At 34.2% G+C, this 13,208-nt stretch overlaps 1 protein-coding gene across 1 annotated transcript in view; it reads right to left on the reverse strand.

The window, feature by feature from the left end:
• Positions 1 to 13,208, reverse strand: part of LOC102671721 (filamin-A) — a 36,395-nt gene that overhangs the window by 5,805 nt on the left and 17,382 nt on the right. Inside the window, exons 16-20 of the mRNA XM_006619710.2 lie at positions 12,084 to 12,222; positions 7,204 to 7,396; positions 2,218 to 2,358; positions 1,794 to 2,096; positions 7 to 752 (exon numbers count right to left, since the gene is read on the reverse strand). Coding sequence (XP_006619773.1) covers positions 7 to 752; positions 1,794 to 2,096; positions 2,218 to 2,358; positions 7,204 to 7,396; positions 12,084 to 12,222 — 1,522 coding nt within the window. The remainder of the gene's footprint in view (positions 1 to 6; positions 753 to 1,793; positions 2,097 to 2,217; positions 2,359 to 7,203; positions 7,397 to 12,083; positions 12,223 to 13,208) is intronic.

Here is a 13,208-nt window from a genome sequence, read left to right on the forward strand (position 1 = left end):
GGCGACCGCGTACAGGCCGTCCTCCACCTCCTTGATCTCCGCATCCTCGGTCACGCCCCCCGGGGAGGTGACCGTGGCGGCGAGATCGAACGACGTGATGCCGGGCATCTTGAAAGTGAGCTTGCACTGGCTTCCCACTTCCGTGATCGGCACTGCCTCCCTCTGCCTTTGGATCTTCTCCCTCTGCCGGTTGCTACCCTCCCCGGTCACCTTGACGGTGAACGGCGACCCTTCCACGTGGTGGTCGGCGAATTTCAGGTTGATGATGTAGTACCCCGGCTCGGTAGGCTTGTAAGAGATGTTCAACGTGCCGTCCTCGTTGTCCTTGCACTGGATCTCCGCTTTGCTAGGCCCCTCCACCGACAACGAGAGGCCGCCGAAACCGGCGTTCCTCGTGTCGATCGAGAAAAAGTTCTCCACGTGGGTCTTCCCCTCCACCAAACCGGCCCCGGACACCTTCACCTTCTTCGCGTCCCCCACCTCCCTGTCCTTCACGTCGATCTTGAACGGCGAGTTCTGGATGTGCTTGCCCAGCTTCTTTACGGCGACCGTGTGGGAGCCGGCCTCGCGGGGGGTGAACGAGACGCACATGTTCCCGTTCGGCATCATCTTGAGGAAACAGGGCTCCTCGAGCCCGCTCGGGGCCGTGATCGAAGCGTTCAACGATCTTATGTCGGAGTCCGTCACTTTGCCCGGTAACTGGACCTCGCTCGATGAACCGACCGAGATTTGATTTCTCTTACGGCCCTCGCCTGCAAAACATCGCCGAAGATAGATATTTTTATCTTTGTTCTCTCTCTTTTTTCTTTTTTTTTTTGGAAACTCGATTTCCTAGAAAAGATTAGTAAACTATTTCTTTGTTACACTATTATCCACAATAAGCTGCTTCGATATTTATTATAAGTGGATTAGGTGTGTTCTTGTTCATCGTTCACTCGTCGAGTGGAAAAAAAAAGAGAAATAGATATTTTGTGATACAATACGATTACTTTTTTCTTTTATTGGAAATTCCATTTCTGTTTTGACCTCGCCTAGAAAAGATTACTAAACTATTTCTTTGTTCCAGGTACAATATTATCATAACAGTAAGCTGATTCGATATTTATTTGTATGAGATAGGTGTTCTTGTTCACTTGTCGAGTGCAAAGAAAAGATCATGATAGATATTTTGTGATTACTTTTTTCTTTTACTGATTTCTTTTTTGATTTTCTCGCCTAGAAAAGATTACTAGATTGTTTCTTTGTTCCAAGTTGGTTCGATATTTATTTATGTGGGATAGATGTTCTTGTTCATCATTCACTTGTCGAGTGCATCAAAGGCGAGAATAAGAAACAAGAATAAACGAATAACGAACAATACTGTACTCTTTGCGATGCTTAAGCTGACTTTTGAGGTTCTATTTATTAGGAATTTAATTTCTTTTTATCCTAGAAAAGATCAAAAAGATCGTTAGATAGATATTTTGATTATTCTCTTTTTTTACATTAGAATTTGATTTGTTTTTTTAATTTCTTCGCCTAGAAAAAATTACTAAATTATTTCTTTGTTCCAAATATATTTTATTGTCCGCTTAAGTGGATATTTATTCGGGAATAGGTGTTCTCGTTCATCGCTTCGCGCTAATATTTATTATACTCTGCGATGTTTAAGCTGACTTTTGACACTCTTTTTATCAAAAATTTAATTTCTTTTTCATCCTAGAAAAGATCACGAGACAGATATTTTGTGAGTATTTTTTTTTCTTTCATTTGAAGATTTTTCAGACGATCGTGAAGAAAAATGAATCGCGTACCTGTGATTTTGGCAACGTAAGGGCTGCCCCGAATGTGTTTGTCACCGAATTTCACGCCGATTTTGTATTCTCCTGGAGCGGTTGGTAGATAGGAGACCGAGATTGTTCCATCCTTGTTGTCGTGGCAGGAGATCTCAGCTTTGCTGGGTCCTTCCACCGACAACGAAAGGCCACCGGCTCCAGCGTCTTTGGTGGAGATGTTGAAGTTTCCCGGCTCGCCGCATACGCCGTATATTAAACCTGGCCCGTACGCAGTCACGTATCCGCTCGCCAAAGAGTCCACGTGGAATTTGAACGGTGAACCTAATGATCGACGAAAAGTATATTATCGAAAAATCAAAACTACGACAATTATACGAAGAAACAAAATTTAATTTTTTAATTCAACGACACATTTTATTACACCCATTATATTCGCACAAACCTTGAACATGTTCGCCATTGAATTTCACCGAAAGCTCGTGCTGCCCTTCTTCCCTGGGATCGTATCTAATGGACACTGTGCCATCGTGATTGTCTTCGATGACTGGTTTATCCATGTTCCCGCTCGGCATTTTTACTTCGGCTAGAAGATACAGGGAAAAATATAGAAATATAGAAAAATATAAATAATTGAATATTCGTATTTTGGATATTCTCAGAATTTTAGATTCTCTAACTTAATCGTTACGATACGAATGTAAAATAAGATAAGATAAATTCCACGTTTCGCGAAATTACGAGGTGATAAGGAAACACATGATTTCCTGAGCATCGAAACCTTTTTTCGTTTGCACGTAGAAAAGGCTCTGAAATATTAACGGAGAGAAATCGAGGCCCGGCGGCGTCCCTTCGTTTTCCTGATCAATCCTGGTGTAACAGATCGGCCCACGTTCAGCGTAATCGTATTGACTGCATATAACGCTCTTCAATCCGTATCTGTAGAAGGTCGACACCTCCTGCCACGTGGTTTCGACCTCCTCTTCCTCCCAAACCATATCGGTCCACTCACTGATACGAATAACATTATACGATCGCTGACGATACGACGACAATTCGAATCGACTGTCGAATACGCAATATAATTTCGAACGGGTGAATAATTAGATCGCGGACGTTTTATTAGATCTATCCAATGTGAAAGATTGTGAATGATGTGTGTGATATGTGTAAAAAAAGAAAAGATGTGAAACGGTGTGATTTGATTAGATTTGGAAAGAAAAGAAAAAAGAAATTGAATCTCTATAAACGTCCGCGATCTTGATCATCTCTCGATTTTTAACACACGAAAGGATTAAAAATTAGCAGATAGATTGACTCGATTTTTTTCTCTTTTATCGAAATTCATCCAGAGGGATGATTTAAGGATATATTAGTTTAATAATTGTTATTTCTTCAAGGTTTAGAAATAATATAGGGTTTAGTTTAGAAGAGATATTTGTTAATTAACTACACCTGTTTAAGCGATTAATAATTAGTTTGTGTAATATATATTATTATCAGAAAATTTTATCGATTAACGAAACAAATAGATGGCCGAAAATTATATCTCCAGTATTGCCGATCGTATAATGATATAAAGAAACATGCATACGAATCGATTAAAAATCCACTTTATCCACGTTTCTCTTTTCCCTTATTTGCATCTTCCGTCCGTTTCCACTTTTCAATTTAACGTTAAAAAAAAATCACATAATAAGGTAAGTGAAAAAAGAATTCGGGAAAAACTGTACACCCAATAAAACACGAATGCACCCTCGTGTATCAAATATACCGAGATATAAAATTCGTATCCTAAACACTTTCGTTAAAAGAAAAGAGGAACGACTCTCGTGTTTGAACAATAGGATAAAGAAAAAAAAAAAAAAAAAAAAGAAGAAGAAGAACACTGATACAATCGTCCATCGAAACGTATCGATGATCAAATTCCTCGAGGCAGGAAGGTGGAAACGAAATCGTATCTCGGTGCGTGTATAGAAGGAAAATATAATGATGCAAAAGTGTCGTTTTTTTTTTCTTTTTTCTTTTTTTTTTTTAACGACGAAGATAGTCACGTTCTAAATCGTGGGAGCAGAAAGACCGACCGAACGGGTTACACGGGTAAGAAAATCCCTCCTCGATTCCGTCTCTTCCTTGACAAATTAATCGTTTAATTTTAATCTCTCGGGTGTCCCAGGAATTTTGAACGCGAGAAAAAAAAAAAACTTATTATATATCCCCCGATATCGGTTCCAGCCGTGAATCGACACGCCAAGTTTAATCGACTTCTCGAGGGCACATCTCTGGCGCGACTGACGATGAAGCCGGGCATCGCTACCGAGTAAACGATGCCAGAGCCCCGGGGAGACCTTCTTTTTTTCCAGAACAACCTACCAACGGACTTTGTATCGCACGGTGGTCGCCTCGTGTCTAATAAATCTCTTCTATCTCTGTCATACGCGCGTGCACGGATCGAATTTTGGGTAACCGTGTCGCGCGATTGTGCGAGGGAGGATACAGGTAACGAGAAAGCTCCGATTCCAAGGCATGGAACGCTAGAGTGTGGAACGAAAGTGATTCTTATCTTATTTTTTCTAGTTTTCTTTTTTTTTTTTTTTTTTTTTCTAATTTTCCGACCGACAAATTCTTTGGAAAGGGTGAGAAGAATTTTTTCGCGATAGAATCGCGTACGCGATGGATCTGGATAAATTTACGGAAGCGTGTTTTGGTAAGTAAATAAAAGTTTCGAATTTTTTGGAAAAAAATTCCAATTGGAATTTTGCATCAATAGGGAAATTTAAATCGTTTCGTTCGAATCTTTTTGAAAAAATAATTATTGGTATGTTGACTGTGACTTGACAATTGAGAGTTGCGTAGAATATGTTGATGTATTATTTTTTATTTAGAAAATAATTTTTGCAACTTTTATAACTTTTTCAGATCGGCAATGTACAATGTAAATGGTTTGTAACATGAGAGATGTGATTGGTTTTTGGCAGTATGAACGTTAATAAATTCAAACTTAATGAGACGTAGAGAATCTGGGAATAAATCCGTATTTTTAGATTGGACCAACATTTACACGTTTCTAATCCAATAAATCCGTTCCCCGTATCTTTGTTAAAGGCATACCCCCCCATCGCGCTTTCACCGTATATTCAAATTGTAAGATATATTACGTGAAATCTAACTTGATCACCCAGGATTCCAAATCTAAGCGATCACTCGATACAAATTCGAAGAATCTTTGGAAAAAATCCATGGAATCCTAATAACTTCGAATCTCTGCATAAATTTCTCGTTAACCTCCTTGAACCCCGATATATTTATATTCCAAATCTATTCCTCCAATCTAAGCTTCGTTACATGATTATCGCCATTTAAGCCTGTTCAAATCAAAATCGGCTACGAGGGATTAATATTATTATATTCGTAGGGTTCAACAGGTTGCTCGTATTTCCCTCCTTACAACATATACATATATATATATATATATCGTCATTACTTTGATAGATGAACGCATACACTTGGTTATCCGATACACTTACGTCGGTTCACCACAATTTAAACACGACTTAGACACGTCTGTTGACCGTCCGTTTTAATAATTTCGAAACGGCTCGATCGAATTTAATTTACCCTGCTGCATCGTAATTACATAATCGGCCGTACATAACGAATAAAGGAAAGAATCGGGACGAGTTCTCATCGAGATAGATAGGGGAGTGGTATTTGGCGCATCCTAGACACCGTTCTCTGCCTCGCGCAGGAAGTGGTCCCGAGCGAAGGGGGATAGATATATATATATATATATGTCGTGTAATACGTTTAAACGCGTGCCAAGGGTAACACGAGAAATCGGGACTCTTGATTAATTGGAAACAAGCGTGATACGATGAATTTACGCGACGGTCACCGTTATTCATTGCGCGTCTAAATTGGTTAAAATCGTTCCTCTCAAGATATCGATGAACGTGCGCACCGAGAGAATTAATTGGCGGACTTAATACGCTCCCGATTAACAATGTCAACACCTCGATCTAGCATATGTACCTCGGCGCAACTATGTTACGAGAGCCATTTTATTTACCGGCACCATATTTTATTACACCCGATGGTGCGCGGATTCGATGATCGAACGGATTAATTTCTTAAAGTCGAGATTGATATCGAGATAATTAAATTCGAGATTCGTGTATTTGTGATTTATATTTAACTTTTCCCCGATATTATTTTTATCGCCTTCGCTATTTTTTGAAAAGGCGAGATTTTCTCGTTGGCAGAGATAAAACTTGATGTTAAAATAATTAAATTCACATTTTCTTTTTTTTTCTTTTTTTATACTTTTCTCGATGTTATTTCTATTCCTATAATATTTCTTTCCTTCGATTTATTTGCCTCTCGTGTCACTTTCGTGCCACCATCGATGTTATTTTGATAATCGTCAAGGCGATTACAAAATACAATTAGGCGAAGATCAAAGATAATGGAGAGAAGCAACCTCTGAAGATTTCCATCGTTCTAGTTAGTAATTTTGAAACTCGGGCTTCGATTTTTGGGCCAGTGACGAATCCGCACATCCGGAGCCACTTAATCATCCAGTATTAATATCACCGCCTCGCTTCCGACACAGCCGTCGACATACCTTTCTCTCTGTCTCTCTCTCTCTCTCTCTCTCTCTTCCTCGCTTTCATTTTTCTCTCTTCTCCCCTTCGATATATTTCTATCCGTCCATCTTTCCAACTATACTTTTTCGTGAAAAAGCACGCGAATATAGAGATGTAGAAAGAATAGTTGCTAGGATTGAAGCTAAGCGTAAAATATGACATACGTAGTGCCACGAGGCAAGATGAATAATGCTAACACTTGTCGCTTTATCATTTTGTTTAACATTCGTTGAAGAAGAATATTGTAAATCCGTAATAAATTATGAGCAAAGTGTGTGGAAAAAAAATATATTACATTTCTAATTTAATTTTGTACGCAACTCGTAAAATGAGTTATAATCGATCCACAATCGAGTTACAAAAGTCGATTTGTTATTTTACAATTTAATTAAAATTTTATCCGGTATTATCGTTGTGAGATTTAATAAAAAGTGAAAAATTCATTTGCAAATGTTATTTCCAATTTCTTTTTATACGATAAATTTTATTTTATCCTCTTTCCTCTCCTGCATCAACGTTTCCTTTTCGTGAAAAATATTTTGAAAAACATAATAATAATGTGGAAATCTGGTGTTTGGAATTCGTTATACGTTGCCAAGAAACCTAAATTATTTACTATCAAACTCGTAAAAATCGCACGATTATTTAAAGACACTTATTGTTTCAAAAAATCGGATGAAAATTATCCTTGAACATTTTCCAATGATGGCTCAACTTAACGATTTAACGAGAAACAATAGACTTGTTAAAAGGATTCGTTTATTATACATTACATTAACACTTACACGTTACGGTTCCCTCCAGCAACGGCAAAAGGATGTTGTTCAACCGGACTACGTCGAAATTCTTCTTCGATACGATCGAACTTTCTTGGATAGTGGAAGAGTGTTGCTCTACTATGCGTTGCTCCTGCTTCTGTCTAGTCCTCCTCGCTCTCTGGGTTTTATGCGTGCTATGCTCTCGATATTCCTCTGAGGCCTGGAACATTGTTTCAAAAACAAATTATAATATCCACGTCGCATATAGCTCGTCCGTGGAAAAGAAGACGAGGTCAGTTTATATATCTATATTTTCCCTTCTGTTTGCGCATCTCTTAAGTTTATTTTTCGCTTAGACAGATTTTCACAAAATTAAATCTATTGGCTCGATCGCGGGACCAAGAACAAATTCAAACGATTCGAAATTTTCAAGATTATGGAGAATATAATTCGAAGCTTAGAACTCTTCAAAGTCTTGATTTTGTATATAGATATAAAATAGAAATCTTTCTCACTCTGAATGGAATAATCTTTCGATCTTTTTCAAATTCTAAATTCCCTTTCTTAACTACGAAGCCTGTCAACTCTCTGACAATTTTATTTTTCTCTAAGACTTTAGAGGGAGGAATAATCATAGTGCAAAGGATTCGAATGCAACTCTTCTTCCTATATAAGAGAATTTGAAAAAGTAACGAGTGAATTAAATAAGGGAAAGAGATCATTCCGATATCTTTGTGAAGTAATGGAAATGTAACTTAAAAAAATTAATCCTCCTAAAAAGGACTTTGCAACCCCCTTTGTGTCTCGTCCATTTACGTGCTTGCTTTTTTCGAAGAAATTGAATATGAATGTTGATTAATATAATTGAGACATAAATGATAAAATTACAGAGGAATTTCTGAAATCAAGCGATAATACGCGTTACAGTTCATTACGATAGAATTTATGTATTTTAAGACTGGTCCCAAGCCAAACCAAAGACTAGGTGTAAAGAATTTATTATTATGTAATCATGACAAAATTATTGCAAAATATATATCACGTGAAAAATTCGTTATAAGATATCTTGTAAACACACCTGCTAAATCGCTTTTCCACCTGTTTTGTCATTGAATCCCATATATTTTTCATTTAATTCATATAAATTTCAATAATATCTTATTGATCGGTAAAAAGCAACGATTTCTCAAAGGATATTTCGTTAATCGGTATTGATTCCTTCGCGATTCTTTTCATTTTATCCATTAGCGAAAATAAAAGAATATTTGATTGATTCGAAGAAGCTTAAATTTAAATAAAAATAATTACAAAACGAATTACATATTCTTCCTTTTGATCCTTCTTTGATCGTTCTTTCGTCGCCATTATTTTCTCGATTCTAGATTTCGATATCAAGATTGACACATTTATTAAAAAAAATAAATGTAACGATAAAGTTTACTTTGCAAATCGTTTTGAAAATCGATTAATAAAAATAAAAAGTGAAATTTCAGGTATAAGAATTTTTGCGATACTCGTAAGTAGCACTGAATTGATAAGCAGATCTGAACACTGATTCGAAATGACATTGTATAAAATATACGTACACGTGTACGTATATGTATATATATTAAACAATAGTATTAAAAATAACATTCCAAAAAGAAAGATAATTTCAAATAATCTTCGTATTTCATTTCGATTTCAATTAAGATTTTCCCACGTATGTTTTAAAAGATACTTGAAATCAGGACACTCGACACTATGGTTAGTTAACCGTGTTAATTTCTAATTATTAATATTCCCTACAAAATTTCTCTTCTTCTTTTTTCCTTCCTTATATATTCACAATGGATCATCTCGATGATAAGTGCGTACCTTGATATGCGCGTTAAAGAGGTAATATAGTACAGCAGGAACCAGTCTGGACGGTGGTCGTCACGGAACTCGTGCTAACTGACGGTAATTTCGGGCACAATGCTGTGTATTCGATGTTACCATAATAGCCGGCTAGCCCCCACTCAACCACGTTATAAAAAGATAATAGATATTAATTGCACAATAGTAGACAAGACAATACACCATAATCGAGAAAATTTTTCGAATATTCTTCGCTCTCACTGTTAACAACTCGTAACTTTCAGTTCACTTCTCTTCAACTCGATCAACGGTGCGATCGATTATCCGTTATTTGTTTATCATAATAATAATACAAAAATTTGAATAACATATTTGTGTCAAATTAAGATAAAGTAAATTTCAGAAGAAAATTTTTCTTATCAATTAATAAAGTGGTGACAAGTAATTCCAATATAGTTTCATATAGTTTCATATAGAATATGAAATGTTAATTTCAGTTAAATAGTTAAGTAAGAAGTAGCTGGAACAATTTGTCTCGTTTTGTAATTGAATTTGAAGATTTATTTATTATTTTCGAAATAATATTTCACAGCATTAGCTAATACAAAGGGGGGGAAAGTACACGAGAGACGCATTCAAGTTGGAATAATATCAAGAGTATCACTGTGGAATTTTGTAGATTTCTCTTCTCGAAACGATTATTACAATTAATCTCCTTGAAATTTATAGAAATTCCCCTTTAATACGAAGAGAAACTTTTCTCGTGTTCGAAAGTAATAACTTAGAAAACAGGCCGACAAATGGATTTAATCTAAACTATCACTTGTATTAATTCAATATTCCTCTACCTATTCCAAACGTTTCTGTTTATAAATTTGAGAAAGCCTGACTTGTACTCAAAATAGTTTAAGAGATCGCCATCATACCAGATGCGTATTGAATTTCAAACTAGATCACTAAGAGATTCACATAAAATTCTTCCTTCCGCTTATACTCCTCCGTAGGAATATCATAATCTTTCACTAGATTATTATTATAATTCGATTAATTCATAATTTCCTGTTGCTCATCCTCGTGTCATTCCGCTGTGAGAATACTTTATTTATACCTGATATTTTGTCCCTCCATTTTTATCCTTACTTCAATCAATAGATTGACATTGAATCAATGAAACATCGAATAAATATAAATTAATTTGTGTCGAGTATTTGTTTTTTAATTTATTAAGTTTGAAAAATTTATGCTTTTAGAAGAATGCAAGTACATTATATTTTATATCTCGTTTGAGGAAATTTTATAGCTTGGAAAAAAATTAAAATACTACGTTAAAAATCATTTGAAAAATTTTTAATTTTTAATTTAAATTCTTTTAAATTCTTAAAAGATTCTTTTTTTTAACATTTTCATTAGAAACTTTCTATCTCACAACTGATTTATACTAAATTTCTGTAATCTATAAGAAATTATATGAAAAATGAAGTAATTAATACTTTCCTGAATTATATCCGATTTTTCATGAAATTTATTTTTTGGCACATCCTTTATCGAATTGACGACGATGATTTAAATACAAAAACATATAAATGTCACCAATATAAATGTTTGGACGTTTGTCAGAACGAGCTGCTAAGGTAAATTCGTTAATTATCTCGAAATACGTATAAAAAGTGAAAGAGCAATTGTTTTCGTTTAAAACTACGTAATATATCAATTCCCTCTCTCGTAAACGTGTTTCAATCATTTTGCTTTTATCGTTCAATTATATAAAGCCATATTCTTAAATGTATTTTAATAAATTTACGTAAGAAAAAAAATAAAGAGAAGAAAAAGAAGAATTAAAAACGATCGTAAGAGATGCTTTTTGGAACGTATTTGAGGCATATAGCAGAAGTTGATAGAGTGGTATCATCGTAGCGATGCAGAAGTGCACTACTTCGAATGGAGGCCAGATTTAGATTAGTTTACAAATAAAATTTGTATAAATCCAGTCCAGTTTCTCGCTGAAGAATAAAATTCGACTTCTCGAAAGATTTTAAATAATTTTAAATTTTTAAACGAGTCCAAGTCGTTCAATATTTTTACAAAATCAAATCAAAACAAACGTCTAATATAAATTTATATAATTTATACAAGATATCACCGTAATTGAAGTTGTATATACTTCATCACGAATATCAAATAAATTGTTCAAACGTGATAAACGTGATTGTTTTAAAATATTAAATCACTCGATAAATACTCGATTGAACTTTTTTTTTTTTTTTCTACGTGTCAATGGATACTTACTTAAATTTTCTTCGTTAAACTTGATATTTGAAACTGTTCGCGTGATTCTGTTGCAAAATAGACAGTGCTTAAATAAAACACTTGGACGGAACGTTAGAAACTTCACATGAGATGAAAGATACGAGTAATGTCAAAATGACAGACACTATTCCAATGAACCGTCGAAGTGAACTGTTTCACTGGAGACTAAACTAAAGGCGACAATATATCCTGCAGTATATCTTGTCTCTATAGTTAGATACCTGCCGCCCCACCCTTCACCAAGAAACTATATAGCTGTTTTATATAAAAAAAAAAAAAATTAATCACAGATAAACGTGACAAACAAGCTGCACTTTTTTTTCTCCCAATCAACTATATTCACTATGTTACTTTCTCGTATGTGTGAAAAATAAATGTACAATTTTTATCCCTTTAAAAAAGTTAAGACAATAATAATAATTTTTTAACATACAAATTTTATTCGCGAGATATACCTCGCACTTGTTCGTTCTATCGTGTGCTCGTATATTTTCCAATAATCGTTTCGAATCGTTTTAAAACTTCACCACTTTCACTGATTCTAGATTCAACCGAAGAAACGATAAAATTAAATTATATATCAGTTACAAAGTAAATTTCAAAGCATTCTAAAGATAAATCGCGCAAACATAATCTATGCTCTATTCTAAAATCGTGAGATAGTTTTTCGAATCCGTTCGATCTTCGAGAAAGAGAAAGAAAAAGAATCTGTAAAAATTGGAAATTGATAGAAATGAAATAATAAAGAAATGGTGACTTACTGTGAATGTATAAAATCCTTCCGGTACCGGTTGACCACCAAATTTAATACTGAGAGTGTAGTCACCAGCATCCGCCACAGTGTAATAAATGTTCACTGTGCCATCTCCATTGTCCTCGATGTCGATATCCACTACCTCGCTAGAAGACAGAAGAGATATTAAAATTGATGAAAATTGAAAAATTGATCGCTCTTTTTGTCGCCTCAAGTATCTCTGTTTCTTCCAAAAATTGTTGAAACAATTTAATAGGATTTTGAAATAATATTTAACAAATTTCTTCTTTATTCCCTTCTATATTTCTTCTTCTTATTTCACTGAACATTTCACTGAAATATCTTGGGGCTTCTTTTATTTTAAAAATTTCACCATGACCTCGATATTTATTTTTGAAACGTAAATTTATCGATGTTGAGTCTTTTGATACGATTTCTTAACTATGCCTCTGGATCCGTTGGTATGTAAGCTATATTTATAGAAATCGCAGAACGTTTCATCTGACGCCTCGTAAAACGACAATAATAAAATGATCTTTCATGGATTTTGTTTTATATTCCACTATTCCTATTTTAAATAAAAATAAAATTCCTATTTAAATTCTCTATGCATAGAAAATATATGTATCTTTTTATAATATATATTTAAAATATGAAATAAGATTTCAATTAATATTTTTTTTAAATTTTTGTACAATCAATTATCATATTTTATAACACCGTGAAGAAAAATTAAATCCGAATATTTATAATTACGAACAATTATAAATATAATAATAACAGATTGTTCGAATTGTAATGTTTGATTTTTCAAAAAAATGCAAATATCAATTTGTATCATAAATTTGATTGGTTTTTCCTATTCGTATGGCTGACCATTAAAGACACAATCTCCTGACATCTTAAGTACGGATACAAAGGTATTCTAGATATATTCGTAAATAAAATATTTAAAATTGTATTAAAATTAATATTAAACGATTTTAAAACAAAAAAATAATTATTTAAACAATTTAATATAAAAAAATTCACAAAAAAATATAAAATATTCATTTATAAGGGACTCAAAATTCTTTATAGAATTAATTTGAATACATAATATTATACTCAATAATTTATATATATATATATA

The sequence above is a fragment of the Apis dorsata genome, unplaced genomic scaffold (assembly GCF_000469605.1).
Source record: "Apis dorsata unplaced genomic scaffold, Apis dorsata 1.3 scaffold_429, whole genome shotgun sequence".
In the NCBI taxonomy this organism is placed as follows: Eukaryota; Metazoa; Arthropoda; class Insecta; order Hymenoptera; family Apidae; genus Apis; species Apis dorsata.